At 36.5% G+C, this 18672-nt stretch overlaps 1 protein-coding gene across 1 annotated transcript in view; it reads left to right on the top strand.

Moving 5' to 3' along the window:
- The first annotated feature begins 12226 nt into the window (after positions 1 to 12226).
- LOC136038701 (extracellular matrix organizing protein FRAS1-like) overlaps positions 12227 to 18672 on the top strand; it is a 196884-nt gene continuing 190438 nt past the window's right edge. Inside the window, exon 1 of the mRNA XM_065722012.1 lies at positions 12227 to 12359. Within this exon, the coding sequence (XP_065578084.1) occupies positions 12290 to 12359 (70 nt within the window). The 5' untranslated portion in view covers positions 12227 to 12289. The remainder of the gene's footprint in view (positions 12360 to 18672) is intronic.

The raw sequence follows: 18672 nt of genomic DNA, 5'->3' as shown, positions 1-18672 counted from the left end.
TATGTGCCTGAGGAAATGTGTCTGATTTTCGAAAAAGGGGAATAACCCTGTAGAAGTCACAGAATTTTAATTACAAACACATTCTCAGATTCAGCATATCAAAGAACCCCACTGTAGAGGTTTCAAGCTCATATCTGCAAAACTGTCCAATTTTGTAATTTTTGCCAGAAAAAAGATCACGGATGCGTGTTTATTGGTTGTTGTTTTTTTTTCCAGGGGTGATCGTCTTGACCCAGTGGGCCTAGAAAATCAGGATATGGTTCAATCTAATTATAGTGCCCTTTTTAAGTGACCAAAAAAATTGGAGGGCAACTAGACATTGTTTAATTTTTTTCCGGGAAGTATGCATGTATTTTTAGGTGGGAGGGAAGGACGAATTTTCTGCTGGGGAATTTTCCATGAAGAGGGAAGTTTCCAGGGGGTGAAATTTTCAGGGGAAATTTTACACTGGGTGAATTAACCAGAGTTCTTATACGGAATTTCTTTATATGTCTTGTTTTCTCTATACCGATTCAATTTTATGAGTGGAGATGTTAAGGGTAATTGTCCAGGGTAAGTTTTTGCCAAAATGTGATTGTTCAGTGGACGTTTCTATGGAAAGGGTGATTTTTCCGTGGTATCCAGGCGTTATTTTTCACTTGAAAATAAGGAGCAACATTATGACTTTAAACAAACAGAAATTATTATGTATATGGGGTGGGTTGCCCCCTCCTCAACACCCCGATCTCAACACTAAAGTTTATATTTTTTCCAAATTCTTCAAAAACGACCCCCGAAACACACGGGTCGTTTAATTAGAACAATATGTAACTTATTTTAAAATGCCCAAACACTGTAGCGTAAAGAACAAAGTGTTGAGCAGGGGCAATGAACTTCATATACGTAATAATTTCTGTTCGTTTTAAGTTTTAATGTTGCTCCTTTTTTTCAGTTGAAAAAAACTTTTTTTTTTCTTTATTTCGTGAAGCTTAGAGACTAACAATTTTCTAAAGGCAATGGAAAAAGTAAATATAAAAGTAAATACAAATGAAAAAAGCAAGTAATTACAAAAAGTGCACAAAACAACAGCCTACGTACATAAACTAAGATATAAACTCCCAGCATTTAGTTGTGTTGAGCAATGCCGAAGCGTTGGACAGATATTTTTTAACGACATCGACAGTTTTGAACTTGGTTCTAAAACACCCAAATATTTAATGCCTTACTCAGTGTTTATAAAAAGTAACGCATTACTGAAGTAGTTTGTTCAAAGTAAAACATTAAAAGCAAAATTAAGAAAATCAGACAAAAATTTTTAAGTCAATATTTTAAATTTAATGTCGAGTACCAAAAACTAACATATTTGATGTCTTTATACTGCATAACTGTACAAACTTAAATCTTTTTCAAAGTGACAACTAGATAAATATAATCATTACTGAAAAAAAATGATAATAAAAAACGAAACGTGTCCATTCAGGGGGAAAATATAGAAATGCCCAGCATTCCGTTCAGGGGAAGCATATCTGATTATAGTGGCTTCATATATCAGCCCATTTTTACCAAAATTGTCCCATATTAAGTTGTTTTCCTTGTGTTTTCTAAAATTATACGAACTTTCTTGTGTATTATTTACTAATAAACAAATGCATATTTAGGATCACCATAAAAAGTGGATTCTTTGATTGAATGTTATCGATATTTAGGCTCTTATACTTTCGTTATTGACAAGGATCGTTATTTACCTACCATTCATTATTATGAAGAATTTGAATTTCTTTTGTTGCTCCAACCAAATCATATAGAAAAAGGTCTAGGGAAAACTTGAAAAGGGTCACTCAGTCATAAATTAGAACTTAAATTTCCTTATTAATGATCAAAATCTATTGGTAGGCAGCAAACTATGGGGCAACATACATTTTTTTCCTGTTCTGCTCTCTTTCCTTTGGTTTCCTTATAATTGCTTAATAGTCCAAAATGACCCTCCCTGTCCCCCCTGCTTCTGCCAATGTCTTCTATTACTGAAAGACTCATCGAAGATGGATTTTCGTGGAGCGGCAAGACGAATTATTTATCATAAAAGTAGATAATCTAATTGAAAGCACTTATGCAAAAGTATCTCTTCACCAAAAGGTGAAAAAGTGATTTTTTAAAGATTTTTACAGCGAACATTTGCCTTTATTCAATTTTGATTCAAGGAAAAGGAAAGGTTGCAAAATGAACGGATAACTAGCTTTCGAGAAATTTAAATAGGCACTGCTTCAGTGGGAGCGACACCGAACGTCCAAGCACAAATGTCGAACGAAAAGTAGAATCACAAAACATACTTCAAAACTTGTTAAACAGTTCGTGGTAACGAACTGTAGTAAGGAGCGACCCAGTAAGGAGGCTCAATAGTAACCGAAACTCTAAAAAACGAAATTTCGATACTAATGGTTACATTGAAAGAATTGCACTTTGATGCTGATTATAAATATATAAGCTTCATCGAGTTTAGTCTTACCAATCAAAAGTTACGAGCCTGAGGAAATTTGCCTTATTTTAGAAAATAGGCCGAAACAACCCCTATAAGTCATATACTCTTAACCAAAATTACACCATCAGATTCAGCGTATTCGAGAACCCTAATGTAGAAGATTCAAGCTCATATCTATGAAAAGGTGGAATTTTGTATTTTTTTTTTGCCAGAAGACAGATCGCGGATGCGTGTTTATTTATTTTTTTTTTCCAGGGTGATTGAATCGACCCATTGGTCCTAGAATGTCGCGAAAGGGCTCATTCTAAAGGAAAATAAATTTTCTAGTGCCCTTTTTAAGGGACCAAAAAATTGGAGGGCACCTAAGCCCCCTCCCACGCACATTTTTCCCCAAAGTCACCGGATTAAAAATTTTGAGATGGCCATTCTGTTCAGCCTAGTCAAAACCTCATAACTATGTGTTTGGAGAGGACTTAATCCCCCATAGTCCCTGGGGGAGGGGTTGCAAGTTACAAACTTTGACCTTTGTTTACATATAATTTTGCTAAAGGGTTCTCTGATACGCCGGATGCGATGGTGTGATTTTCGTTAAGATTCTGTGACTTTTAGGGGGTCTTTTCCCCTATTTTCTAAAATAAGGCAAATTTTTCAGGCTCGTAACTTTTGATGACAAAGACTAAATTTGATGAAACTTACATATTTAAAATCAGCATGAAAATCCGTTTTTTAGAGTTTGGTTTACTATTGAGCCGGGTCGCTCCTTACCACAGTTCGTTACCACGAACTGTTTGATGAAGTCTAGTCCTGGTTTGCTTACCAAGCTATTGATAACATGAATGGTATCGGAGCAAGTACTGCGGAGCCAACTACAATGGGAGTAGTTTTTCTCAGGTAGCCCACACTATGGGGCTGGAGGTCTTCCTGAAGGGTGAACATCCAGGAAGACCTCCTTGGGAAGGTCTTCAGAGAATATGAATCTTACGACAGATGTGGGGAAAATTTAAGAAACCCGGTCATTTTAAGAGTAAAGGCGCCAGACCTGAAGCACGGCTTCACTGGGTGAAATTGGTCCATGCAGATGTGTTTGAGTCTGAGCAAAATTTATAAAACTATGAGTATTCTTGGGGAAGCAAAAAGGGTATTCCAAACCCCCACAAAAAATTTGTAACCCTGTTTTGGCAAATGACCCTTTTCGCAAACCCTTCCCATGCTTCAATTCTTGACTTTGATTTTATTTTATATTTAAATTGTGATTGTTACCTTGGGGGTGTTTGAGAAAAGGTGATTTATTTTGGTTTTTTAATTAAATTATTAGTTTAGGAGCGAATGTTCATCTATGAAATCGCCAGGCGTTAGCAAAAATTAATTGTATTTCCCTAGCGTAGTAATTTATGTCTGAAATTGTTTATATTTTTGTTTATTATGTTAAATAAAGTCAACTAAAAATTTTGATTGAATATATTTGGGAATTAATGGGCCTTGGAGAGGGCTGGCACCCCTCCCATCCCTTTTGTCTCTTAAAAAGGATACTATAACTTTCAACTTCCAATCCAATCAATTTCAATTTTCAAAGACATTGCTACTAGCATCCCCTTAGGCACTAATACGACGCCCATAAGAGGTATACTTGGAGCCATAAGGAGTCAAAAACTCTTCAAGATGTATCAAGACGTTAGTCTAATGTTTACTTATATAAATTCAAACGAACTTGTCAATAAAATAGTATTTATGATCAACGAAACTTGTTTTGGTTCCAAAAGCCTTGTAATCCAGCAGCAATGGGGTTTGAGGGTCAACATATTTTGTTTTGGTAGGGCTTAGGCAAGACTTGTTTTGTTTCCAAAAAACCTTCGTAACCAAGCACAAAGGTTTTCTCGCTACATGGCTTATGTCATCCGCAAATAAGGGCGGAGTGACCTGTGTTTTATCCGGACCATTATCAACAAAATCTTAATTCTGGGTAGGGCATTAACAAAATCCGGCAGATCGTTAGTAAAACTTAAAAATAGAGTAGGATCCAATACGGAACCTTGGGGAGCCCCACAATTAACACAATTTTTACTAGGACAAAATTCCATGTAAATGAGCATACTGCTGTCTACTCTGAAGATAATTACGAAGCGAACTTAACGTTGCACCCCTTAGTTCGTAAAATCCACATTATATTAATAACATACGATGGTCAAAAGTGTCAAACGCCTTAACCAAATCCAAGAGCGTACCAGCTACCCCAAGTTTCTTATCAAGCACTTCATTAACTACCGAAGTAATAAACAAAATCACCATTTCTGTTGTTCTACCTTTCCTGAAACCGAATTGATTTGGATGTGAAAGTATATGTCGTTCCAGATGCCCATATATTCTATAATTAAGACATTTTTCTAGAACACGGGAAATAACAGGTAATAACGAAATTGGTCGATAATTCCCCAGAACATTCTTATTACCACCTTTAAAAACAAGGGCTATTCTTTCAATTTTAAGACAATTAGGAAACTTACCCTGTTTCAGGCAAGCATTAATAAGGGAAGTAAGTATTTTTGAAATTATTGGATACGCTGTTGTTAAAACAAAAGGATTAATGTAATCACTCCCAGCCAAAGTACTTTTCATCTCGAAGATTTTCTTACGAATTTTGTCTTGCGTAACAGGTCTTAGATACATTGAAAAAAAGAGTGTATGTGTATCCACGTTGTCGAAGAGCCTAGACAAACTTTTTTGGGAATGGTACTAAATCTATTTTTCAGGTCAATTTTAGGATTTGTAAAACTAAATTAAGCAACAAAATTTGTGCCAAGATTTTCAAAAGGGTGTATTATTTTAAAAATTGTTGAAAAAGTTTCTCTAACAATCAAATAGCATGTCAAACTATAAATTTTTATTGAAAAAAAAGACGAAAAGATGTAAAATATTATTTTCTTTTTCTATAGAAAAGGCTGTATCAATAAAAAACAACAAAAATTAATTTTACAAATTGGACAACAAAATAAGTTTTTCGAAGAAAAGTAAAGAGCTCCATTAGACCAAAAATAAGCAGAAAGGAATTCATATAATGTTCCAAGCATAAAACTTCTACAGATCACCATCAATAAATAAATGAAACCCAAAACGAACAGAAGTTACAATAAATAACTGACTCAAACTCAAATGAACAGAAATTGACATCAGTAGGAATTTAAACCCCCATGCACCCTACTGAAAACAATATACGTTTTAAATGTTTTCTTTTTAACTTCAATAAATAAAAAATAACAAAACGGAATAAATATCAGCATGTGTATATTAAACAGACAATCTGCGTTCATTTTCGTTGTTTTTTTTTTTCACAATTGAGACTTAATTACAGGGGATTCAAAACCAGTAGCCCCTTCCATTCTGGATACGGCCTGAGATTTTATTTGGCAAAACATTACTTACTTTTGACTTAAGGCTCCTGCCGCATGGGGTGCGGCGTAGAGAGCTTCGCAACTTGACTTCTCCAGGCGGACCGGTCTGCTGCTAAATGAGGCGCCTCGTCGACAGCAATGTTGGCCATCACCAAGAAGTTGTCGAGGCTGTCTTTCCACCTTGTCCGAGGTCTGCCCCTCGGGCGAGACCAGCCATGGGCTTTTGGGTCGAAGTCGTACACTATTCGGGCTGGCGTTGATGTCGGCATTCGTAGGAGGTGTCCGAACCATCTGAGAGACCTCTGCGCTATCTGGACGGAGAATGGCACCTGGGAGGTGAGAGTAAGCAACCTTGCGTTGCTTACAAAATCATCCCACCGGAATCCCTCGATCCGGCGAAGCTGTTTCGTCTGACAGACGTCTATCATTTTAAGGATGGTTGATTTGAGGGGCCAGGTTTCCGCCGCGTAGAGCAGGACGGAGCTTACGGATGCGTTATAGATTCGCATTTTCGTACGCCTTGAGATGTGCGGCATTCTCCATAGACTGTTGAGTCTACCGACGATGGAAGAGGCTTTCGATATTCGGCTGCATACCTCTTCGTCTACGGAGCCATCATTGGACAGCACAGAGCCGAGGTAAGTGAAGTTTTTAACGACTTCAACAAGTGTTCCGCAGACAGTTATGGTATCAGGGTGCGAGACTGGACCTGGGGGTTCAATTGCCATAATCTTAGTTTTGAGCCAGTTGATTTTCAGCCCCACTTTTGCTGCCTCTTCCTTCAGGACTTCCAGAGCGTCGATCAGCTGGTCGATTGAGTCGGCAACGAGAGCAAGATCGTCTGCGAAGTCCGCATCCGTCAGAATGCGATCTCCAAACTGCAGACCAAAGGGCAGGCGATTTGTAGTTCTTGTCATCACATAGTCTATCACACAATTGAACAATTCCGGGGCGGCGGCACACCCTTGGCGAACGCCAGTTTTGATATTGAATGTCGTGCTCCGTTTTCCGTTGACTTGGACGCAACTCTCGGTCTCTTCGTACAGCTTTTCAAAAAGCTTGCAGTATTTATCTGGTAGACCCGTCGATCTAAGTATTAGCCAAACAGAGTTGCGATCGACGGAGTCAAAAGCAGCTTTGAAGTCTACGAAGGCCACGTATGCGTTCCTCCTGAATTCTCTAGTTTTCTCAATTAACTGGCGCATAGTGAAGATTTGTTCGACAGTGGACCTCCCTGGCATAAATCCGGCCTGCTGAACTCTCCTTTTTCTTCGGAGGATACTCGTGCATCTGTCTAGCAGGGTCATGGCAAAGAGCTTTCCAGGGACTGAGAGAAGGGTTATACCTCTGTAATTAGAGCAGATGTTCTTGCTCCCCTTTCTCTTCCAAAGGGGCAGGATTATGCCAAGTCGCCAGTCCTTCGGGACCCATTCTGTGCGCCACACCACGGAAAACAGCATTTGCAGCCAAAGTAACATCGCCGGTCCAGCATACTTCAGGAGCTCAGCGGATACTCCGCATACGCCAGCCGCTTTGTTATTCTTTAGACGTTTCAAAGCAGAGTGGATTTCTGCTGTCGTGAAGGAAGTCTCTGGTTCGTTTGACGGCACTTCCTGAGTGCTGGCAGCTAGGCGTGCGAGTTCCTGGTCAGTCTGTGCTACAGCGTCGGCATTGAGGAGACTTGAGAAGTGGTCTTTCCATCGACTGACCTGAGCGGCCTCGTCACTAAGTGGCTGGCCGTCCGCAGAGACAACAGATGCAACTGAGGGGGCTTTGTCGCTTGTGAGGTCACGGAGGTGACCTCACACTCTGCAAAACATTAGCAGAAAGAAAACGGAAGAACATAACCAATATAACAAACTTTACTGAAAAATACTCATCAGAGTAGAAAAACAATTTAATTTGTAATTATTTTAATCCTACCCCCTACCCTCCCCCTCCAAAAAAAGTATATGTTGTCAAAGAAAATAAAGAGCCATATTTATTTCTCAATATTTATAATTCATGTTGAGAAAAAATCATATAAATAATGCTTTTTTTCCCTTTCATTTGTTTAAAACATTCTAAACCTTAATTCATTCAAAACAATATGTAGTTTGAACAAATTAGTTTTTATAGGACCAAATCCAAGATCTTCTTTTCAAGGGAGGTTCTATATTTTGTTCGATGGGTTACAAAAAAATTATTTGTATTTTGTAGGTTTTTTACGAGTTAAATTTAACCTTTGAACGAGAAGGGAGGGGGGGCTGAAATCTGGAAACACCCTTCACTCTGAATACAGCCTTGAGCTTTTATTTGACAAAACATCGATTTTTAATGTTGCTTTCACTTTGAAATTGCTTAAAATATATATTGCTTTCAGTAAAGCTCGAATGACACAAGCGCTATAATTAAAGCACAAGGAGTATGACTTCCCAGTTCAAATACCTAGTAATTTCTGTACGTTTTGAGTTCGAGTTGAATATCAGTTTTAATTTTGGTTCATTATAGTTTCCTTTTTTTATCAATTCTAATATCTGTTTCTTCTAACTTTAATATTTGTCTTTTAAGATTTGTGTTTTTTAACTATAATTGGGGTACATGGGGGTGACTTCCCAGTAAATATACCTAGTAATTTCTGTTCGTTTTGAGTTTGAGTTGAATATCAGTTAATATTATTTTTGGTACATTATAAGTTTATTATAGATTTTTTTTTTTTATTAAGTGTAGCATGTATTTCTTTTAACTTTTAGTTCAATTTTCATTGTAATTTTTGTTATTTTTTTCTCTGTTCAAGACATAGCTTCGCTCGTTACTTTTGTAATTTTTTTTTTTGTTTAATATAAGGACCAAAGGGAACCTCAGTAAAGACAAAAAATCAAGGAAACAAGTCAGGTTTTATTGATTTGTAACGTCCTATTTTATATCATTCATTTTAAAACAACAAAAGAAATTCTGATTATAAATAACCTTGATATGTATTTACTTAAAATGACTAACACTTGCATGAAAAGATTATTTAAACAAAATGGTTTGTGAAGATACGCATTTATCCAAGAGTGTCTATAAAAGCACGGGGTGGGGGTCAGGCTGATTTCAGTTCTTTTGAGGATTAATTATTGTGCAGATTTTCCATTCCAAAGCAATGAAGCTCATATTTGTTATTATTCAAATGAAATAAAATGAAAATAGTGTTCAAATTAATAATAAAGCCCATCTCCTTCCATTAAAACTTGATTCATAAAACCACAGTTGATCTTTGACTGAACATTCAAATTTTAATTAAAGTTCAACTGTTTGGTTCTCAAGCAGAAGAGCTAAAAGAGAAACTGAGTTTTTTCTTATTTTGTTTGATATTATGGACACACTGTTCAGAATACAAATCGATTTCAGTGCAATGAAAATGACGCTCTGTACTTTAGAAGGTTTAGAGGCTGTAGCCTTGCTCTTGTTTGTGGAAATGTCTGTTCGTTTTAAGTTTGACTGATTTTATAAAAGAGAAGAAATTGGTTATGAGGGGATGGGGGCCTCAAAAGGTCCATTAGCCCACTTTGAACCTGCTAATAATGCTAATCAGAATTCTTTGATTTCTGTTCAACAAGGTGCAGCTTGTCTACCTTTTTACTAAGAAATTAGCGGCGAGATTGGAGGGGGTGCTAGTACAGTTGCCGCAATTCCACTCGGGTCTTCACAAACTGTCACACAAACTGAAAATCTTAGCATGAGTTGGACTCAATCAATGTGTGTTATACCTATCCTTTTTTTTCTAAAAATCTAGCACTAAGGATTGTGGCGGAGAGGGGTTGAGGGCTATTAATCCACTTTGCCACTTTAATAATGCAAACCGAACACATTGTATGATTCTGTTTAAAAAAGAAGGATTATTCCAACATTTCTTCCAAAAAGTTGGAATAGAAGGGATCGGGGTAATTGAAGGACCATAGACTTTTTTGCGCCTTTTTTAGCTTGTTTTTTTCCTATCGGAATAGGACTTCTCTCGTTTTTGAGGTGACCCATTATCCATTCTTTAATCCCTAGTGTATTATAGCTATGAAGTTGTGGGTACCTTCGAATTTTCCACAGATTGCATCTCATGAAGAATGTCCACAAACTTTTCAAGGAGTAGTGATCGGCAATAAAAGCAATGTTTTTTTGTTTATTTCAAATGTTTATTTTCTTGCCGTTGGCCAACTTTCACATATCACTACTAAAAATAGGAGCGAAGGGAAACCTCCAATTCTCTTAGCAGCAAAAAAAACTAGTAAAGTCTGCGAGGAACATGTGATACCGGTTCTGTATCTCAGTCCTAAATACAGAAAGTAAAATAAAAACTCAATCAAAATCACGAACAGAAATGGTCTGCAAAGTAGATGGCAGCATTTTCAGACTGTGAAATAAATGCTAATTTTTTGGATCAGTAAATTTTTTCTATTTATTATTCTAAGAAAGTATTATGGCAACAGTTTCAGGGAATCATCATGTATCTTAAGCCCCTCTAAATATTTTTCTAACTTCAATTAGAAACTACTGCCAGCTTGCTCGCCCCATAGACAGAGCTTTCCACTCGAAAACAAAGCATGAATCGTTGAAATGAATGCTTGACTGAACAACTTCAGTCGTCTCTGACATCGACTATAGAACTCCACTTCATTTGTCAGAATGCAGGCTCTAGCTCAAGAAAAAAACAAAACAATCTATTTTAACCAAGGTCAGTAACGGTTTTAGGCTTCGTAATCTTAGGAGAGGTGGCAAGGTATACCACATGAGTACACAATATATAATATAAGGAATTTAATGTAAGATGTCAGAAGAAAAGGCAGATATGGAACCATCACTGGCCAAGGTAAGAATTCAACACAGCTATCCAAAATGAAATGTGACATTCATAAATTTATTCTGAAGTATATAAGTGCCGTAAAAAAATTAGAGGTTAGAATCTTAACACTGAAAGAATCTCATTGGAGGTTTGAATGTAAGTAAAATAAAACGAAATGAAAAGGATAAACCGAAGTGTTACTCGCATGATAATATTACCACATATCACAATGGTGTTTGTTCTTTTATACTTGTACTGTTATAAAGACAAACTTTCGATTTAGAACTCAAACATTGGAATTCTTTTGAATTTATCTTTAATAAAAAATTATTTCCAACAAAAGAACTTTAACAAAGAAAAGTAAGGAGCAATATTAAGACCTAAAACTTCAAACAATACAGAAACACGAAACTAGCCAGAATTAATACGAGTAAATAAATGCATCCAAGACGGACCGAATTTAAAGTGGGAGGGGTAGTGTTTCCCTCTTGAAAAATCACCCAGAAAATTCCCCCCGATTAGAAAATTCTCCTTGTGTAAAATTGAGGAGTCACAGAGAAAGTACAAGATAGGTATCTCAAAGTGTCAATCAGATGTCCTAAGGAGTAGCAAATGGACCCTATATCGAAAATGGCTATAGGACAGGGGCTGGTTGGCCTCCAATCACTTTCGCTTTTAAAAAGGGGATTAAATCTCTTGGTTTACAATCAAATGAGCATCTTTCAAAGTTCATACGACCACAAAGGGGAGATTGGGGATGAGGAGAGGGAAGCCTCCCTCCCTCTTTTGCTGAATACATTCTTCTCCTTTTGGTGTTGGATGTTACTCTTAAATACCTTATTTACTATGTAGGCAAAGTTTTCCACAAATTTCCACAAATCAATTCTACAAATTTTTAAATTAAACAAAGAAGGTGCCTCTTTAAAGTAGCATTTGTAAATTTTTGATGAAATTGTGATGTCCTTGGTTTTGAGGAAAAACAAAACTTTAGAAATACAAAATCATTTCCAGTTAACAATTCTGAGCTATCAGGCTTCATAATCGTGCTGCTTTAGTTAGTATTAGCGTAAAAAAAAACACTTGTTCACACTTCATAGTCATTGAGACTGTTTTCTCGACTATGGTGCTAACGTGCTGTACCGACCACACCAAACAAGTTAAGTTAGGTTAATCCTAATGAAATATACCAAAATATGATGAAAATATAATACTTTAGTAAAAAAATTATCGAAAATTTAACAGAGGAGCAGGCCACCCAGAACGCATTATATCAAATACCTAACCACCACTATAAACTAAACATTTAATTAAAAAATGCCTGTATAGTACTTTATCTCGCTCAGACTAAGCTTATTATCTCCGAGCGGACAGAGAAAAACGGGTACATTACGGATCAAGAACAAAGTGCGGTCGCTATAACACGTAAGTACCCCGGCTATTTCGCTATTTATGTTCACTATCACATGTTTCTCCCGCCTTTTAGTTACAACGTGTCAAAAAAGAGTTGGAGACACCTTACGCACATGGCGCGTGTGTCTCTGCGTTGACGGTGATGCTGCGGTATATGTTATGCGTGAAGATTCTAGCAAAGAAGCGGTTAGTTAGTTTCTGGAACGGTAATGAGATACAAGTAGGGAGACTTTTAGTGATGAAATGATGATGATGCACATAATTACATTCATAGGATTATTTGGTTTTTCAATTGCGGTGCAGTACGACTTTGGTAAGCATCTGCAAAGCTGACGATTTGGTTGGGCGTAGGCAACGGGAAACCTCACTATCATATGGGGTGGTAAATTTTTCGCAGTTCATATAATTGACTTACCTATAAAGTGAACATACTACTCGATGTTTTTTATGTTCTTTACGAATATTATAATCGCTTCTACCGCAAATTTTTGAGCTCGCACTTTTTGAGCTCTTAAAAATGACAAATTTTTAATTGAAGTATGAGTTATCGGTCGTTTTTGACAAAATAATACCATGTTTTCTCAGCGCCGTTTTCTCGGTCGTTTTCGACAAAATAACACTACATTTTCTCAGTGCCAAAATTATTTAGAATAAGCTTAGGTTAGATTAGGTCAAAAAGTGCTTAAATTTGAATTTGCGATACAAGCGATTATTATATTCGTAAAGAACATTAAAAAAGGCGACAAGTGGTTTTCGCAGTTCATTATATGAACTGTGAAAAATTCACCGGTGTAATTTAGCAGCTTTTTACTAACTCGGAAAGCCGTTGAAGTAGGCAAACAAAACTTTTATGGTCAGATAAAATCGGCCTTCATAATCCAAAACTTCAGCCCTTGGACGGCCTTAAACATTAGCCTATGTTTAAAATCATCTTAAACATCGTAATAAAAACACTCAATTCTTTAGATTGGCTTAAGAATTAGGGATATGGGAGAACTATGGCTCCTCTAAAATAATTAAATAAAAAACTAGTTTTTTTAACTGAAAGTAAGGAGCGACATTAAAACTTAAAACGAACAGAGATTACTCTGTATAATCTTACTTACTCTGGGGACAAATGGGTTGTCCCCTCCTCAACGCCTCGCTCTTTACTCTAAAGTTTTGAATTGTTTTAAAAAGTAGAACTGTGGCAAAAAGTCAAACTTTAGCGTACATAGCGAGGGATTGCGGAGGGGACAACCCGTTTCATATACGGAGTAATCTCTGTTCGTTTTAAGTTTTAATATCGCTCCTTACTTTCAGTTTAAAAACTAGTTTTTTTTAATTTCTGAACGTTTTTGAATTAATGCATGTTTGATTTTGGCTCTCCGCACATAAATTATTAAAATGAAATTTGCATAATAATTCTTTTTTTGGCTAAATGACTTTCTCTTAGTTTTGATCAGACGATTTTGAGAAATAAGGGGTGGGGAAGGAGGCCTAGTTGCCCTCCAATTTTTCGGTTACTTAAAAAGGCAACTAGAACTTTTAATTTTCAACGAGCGTTTTTATTAGTAAAAAATATACGTATATTTTTACTAGATAAATATACGTATAAATACGTAGATAAACATATAACTTAAGAATTAACTTACGTAATAAACTTTTATATTCTTATACTTTCATAATGTATATGAGGTGGTTTGTCCCCTCGTTAATACCTCGCTCTTTACGCTAAATCTAAGTTTTGTCCCAATTCTTTAAAAATGACCCCTGAATCAGAAAGGCCGTAGAATAAATAGTTGAAATTATTAAAAATACTTTAGCATAAAGAGCGAGGTATTTATCTCTTCCTAAATACCTCGCTCTTTATGCTAAAGTATTTTTAGAACCCCTCATATGCGTAATAATCTCTGTTCGTTTTATGTTTGAATGCTACTCCTTACTTTCAATTGAAAAAACTTTTTCATGTTTATTTTTTCATTTTTTTTATGGTAATGCTAGAAAACCCCGAGCCCTTTTCATTGAATTTCTCTTCCCCCATGACATATTCCTCCAAGAAAAGATCCTCCCACATAGCCCCCTCCCCTCAACCCTACCCCCAAATCAAAAAAAAATCCCATGAAAACGTCTGTACACTTCCCAATAACAATTACTGTATGTAAAAACTGGTCAAAGTTTGTAACTTGCAGCCCCTCCCCCAGGAACTGCGGGAGATTTCCATTATAGTGAGCCTTCTTGCAACATTCTAGGACCACTTGGTCGATACGATGACCCCTGGAAAAAAAAAGAAACAAAAAAACAAATAAACACGCACCCGTGATCTGTCTTCTGGCAAAAAATACGAAATTCCACATTTGTGTAGGTAGGAGCTTGAAATTTTTGTTATAGGGTTCTCTGATACGCCGAATGCGATGGTTTGATTTTCGTTAAGATTCTATGACTTTTAGAGGGTATTTCCCCCTATTTTCTAAAATAGGGCAAATTTTCTGAGGATCGTAACTTTTGATGACAAAGGCTAAATTTGATGAAACTTATATACTTAAAATCAGCATGAAAATCCAATTCTTTTGGTGTATCATTTAGCATCAAAATGCCGTTTTTTAGAGTTTCGTTTACTATTGAGCCGGGTCGCTCCTTACTACAGTCCGTTACCACGAACTGTTTGATATGTTTATAAATTAAAAGTATTACCATTACATTTCTTTTGTTGTACTCTTTTCAAATGTTATGGCTGCTTTCCTGAAAGTGCAAACACTCCCCTGATCAGGAGCGCCGCTTTTTTTTTGGGGGGGGCAGTTGCTCCAAATAATTTGGGGAAAAATTATACAGGTCATGCCCCTTGACTATTTGGATATAAACCCCTCTTGCCCCCTAACCCAAATTAAAATCTCGGAGATTCGCCCCTGCTCCTTAAGGCCCCATATGCAGCCCAAATAATATATTTCTCTGCTGTTTTGAATCTTGTGATGCCTCATGATTGTTTTGTTAAAACGGGTGTGCTGTACTCTAAACCTGATAAAATAAAGTTTCACCTGAGTAAAATAGAATTGTGGATGAAAATATAACTAGAAATGATTTAAAAAAAAAAATGACAATGAAAGGGACCATGATAATCTCATTAATAGAAACATGTTGCGAATTATAAAGTAAAAATTCTTTTGGGTACTTCCATATCAGCCAGTGCACACTCGAGGATTTGGATCTGCAAGATCGTACAGTAACCGGTTTATAGCTGTCTATATTCGGAGACAATTAGCTTAGGTTCAGTTGAAATCTATGTTGTAGGTAAATTTTAATTAAATATTTAATATATAGAGTCGGTATCTGTGTTGTGTTAGGTTATGTTTGATTAAGTATTTAATATAATGCGTTCTGGGCGATAAGTTTTCCATAATTTTTTGTCGTAATTTTCGTAATTTTATTTTTATTCTAGTATATTTTCATTGGTATATATGTTTTGGTATATTTCATAATAATTAACCCTAGTTTCACTTCGTGAGTATGTACTGGCTAATACGGAGGTAACTTCCTTTGTTTCAATATTTTATTCTATCTATTTACATATCCTACGGACTGTCGGGAGGAGGTCTATCGAGGGGAGGGGACTTTTTATAATCTGGAAAATGATTCAAAATTAATAATTTGGTACATATTAAATATCCTAAATACATTTTGTTTTCTACCTGTAATAAAACCGGTTTATCTCTGTATCTCAATATGTACTCTGAGATAATCAGCTTAGCCTGAGAGAGATGAATTTCAGTTCAGGTATATTTTGATTAAATATTTAATATAAAAAACTTGGTATTTTGGCTATGTATTTAATATAAAGCGTTTTGGGTAACCTGCTTTACATTTCTGTTGTAGTTTCCGTAATTTTGTTACTGAAGTATTATATTTTCATCATATTTTAGTGTATTTCATTATGTTAACCTAACTAGACTTCTTCAGTATGGTCGGGATATTTAACAAGTACCAATAATTTTGATACTTGTTTTTGTTTTCCCTTTTTATAATTAGTTTTTTAAAATATTTTCCTTAAAAAGAAGTTCTTTAAAGAAAAGTAACGTAACGATAGTAAAACCCAAGACGAGCAGATAGTGATTACAACTAGAAAGAATAGACATTACTGTCAATAAGTAAAAGAAACCCTAAAAGGACGGAGGATGAATAACCCCATCAAGCTTAAAGAAAACATAATTTTGTGGCTGAACAAATGAATCTGAAAGACACAGAAATTTAAATGAATAATCAAGTCAGTCTTAATACAAAATATTAAAACTTAATACAAAACAGAAATGACAACAAACAGAAGTAGACCTAATACCCCCTTAATTTTCTAAAGGCAAGACTGGCATTTGCACTTTGCTGAAGCTGATTTATATTTCGCCCAGTGAGGTCATAAAAACAATAGACTTATCACAAGGCAAAAAACACAAAATCACCTTAAAAATCAAGACTACTGGAAAGAATTTACGAAAATAAATTTCAGCTTGGTCCCCAAAACTGCTCCTGAAGTGCGGTAGTGCAGATAAGCTGTTTTGATAATCCGGGCACACATGGTCTCTTTGGTAGTGCTGGGAATACATCCTAGGCCAACAAAGGACAATGCCAAACATTCAAAATAGCCTATAGACTAAAATCTACAGTCACTCTACCCCTGTCTCATCTCCGGAGTAAAGGTTCAAGGCCCGCTTGCCCCTTCCCCAGTACTTACAGAAAAATACAACTTGATATCCAAAGCTGTTGGCAGGATATTGTAGATTCGCCGTTTCGATCGCCTGGCAACACATTCGTGTCTTTTTATTTACGGGGCTGCTTGATCGTGATTAGATTACATGTCACATAGGGGCATATTGTGCAAAAACTTTAGGTTGATCAAAGGCATAACACTTTTAGCCACCCCCGACACAAAATTTTGAAGTCTCCTTGCCTCTTTCCCCACACTACCTGAAAGTTTCAACTTCACTCCCGTAGATATTCCTGAGATATTGCAAATATGTAACTTTGATAGCATGAATCCGCATAATGTCTTTAGATTTGTCTTCGCCCCTCCACCGAACAAAAATTTGAGGTCTATTTGATCCCCTCAACAACCCCCGGAATTTTCAATTCGATCTCCCTAGTTGTTCTTGAGATATTGCAGATACCCATTTTTGGACCTGGGTGCTTATAATATCTTTCAGATTGTGTCGCTTCTTCTCCATGAATTGATTTTAGTCCTATAGGGGCTTAAAATGTCAACTTTTAGGCAGATTTGATCGTGACAAAACATGTTTATCACTTCTCTGTCCCTTCCTGCAAGTTGAAGTTCAAGTTTGAAGTGCCGCTTTTATTGCAAAAATGCTTTGATGAATTGGAGACAAAAATATTTCAACCCCTTTCACTACCTCCAGTACAAAATTTGAAGTTCCTTTGGCTACTCCTCTCCCTTCCTTTTCCTAGCAGTACCTAAAAGTCTCAACTCCATGCCCCAAGCCGTTCCTGGTCTATTGTATGTTTTCTATGTCGATGACCTATATACGCATAGTATTTTCCAATTTAGGTCTATCTTAGCCCTCTCTCCTAAGTTCAAATTTTAAGTCCACTTTATTTCTTTCAACTCCTCATTCATGAATATTGCAAAAGAATATGAGAATTCGGATGTACCTAGTGTCTTTTTATTTACTCTGGTACAAGTGGCCTCTAGACTAGAGTATGCTGTTGGGAAACTCGAGGAAATTCGACATAGCAAATGATGCTTAAGAGCTCCTAGCTGATCGGACAAGACCAGACAGGGCCGCTTTTTCTAATTAAGCACAAAAAAGAAATTGAATTTCTCAGCTATCAATGAATGTGTTTTACATAATTTAGGGTCATGGCCCCTGAGGCTCTGGGAATAATGTTGAGCCCAGAGCCATACTTGCCAAAGTCTTTGACATTTCTGACCAAAATGAGTATTTCAACATTTTGACCTGATCTTATCGGGGTTACGGTGGGCCGGTTGGTAGCAAAGGGCACGGGAGAGAAGCTAGTTGCCCTCGAATTACTCTTGGCCCTTAAAATAGAAATTATAGCTTTAATTTCCAATTGAATGAGCCCGACTGCAAGTTTCTAAGACCAGCTTAGTCATTACGAAGGGCCCAGGGAAAATCCTTTCTTCTTTTTTCTGGGCATTCTTTCTATTGCGTTTTAGGGGGGAATCATTTTTTCTGTTTTTCCTTCTGCTTGGTGATCCCCATAGCCTACGGACTCAAGGATATAATTGTGGAGCCGATCGAGACGAGAGTTTTTCTTACCTTTTTTGGGCCGTATTTCTTGGGGATGGGAACATGCCCCGAAAGAATTTTCCTTTCATTAGGTTCCTCTTGACCCAAGGACATGGTGCTAGAAGTTTCAAAGCGATCAGGGACAAAAAGCTACTGACAATTGTTCTGACCCTCTAATTCTGCCCTCCTATTTTTTTTTTATCTGTTGGAGCCAGGGAATAGTCCTTGAAATTTTCGAGCTGCCTCACGCCTAAAGATGACATTTGTAAAATTGATCAATAAATAATTAACAATCAGCGAATTTACAGCTCATGTGTCAGGAGCTGCGAGTGTAATATCATTCCCGAATGGATATTTATTGGATCTTTCGACTATTTTGAACAAAATCTCTATCTC

The sequence above is a fragment of the Artemia franciscana genome, chromosome 18 (genome assembly GCF_032884065.1).
Source record: "Artemia franciscana chromosome 18, ASM3288406v1, whole genome shotgun sequence".
Taxonomy (NCBI): Eukaryota; Metazoa; Arthropoda; class Branchiopoda; order Anostraca; family Artemiidae; genus Artemia; species Artemia franciscana.
The sequence above is the reverse complement of the archived record's forward strand: the minus strand, read 5'-3'. Positions and strand labels throughout refer to the sequence as shown.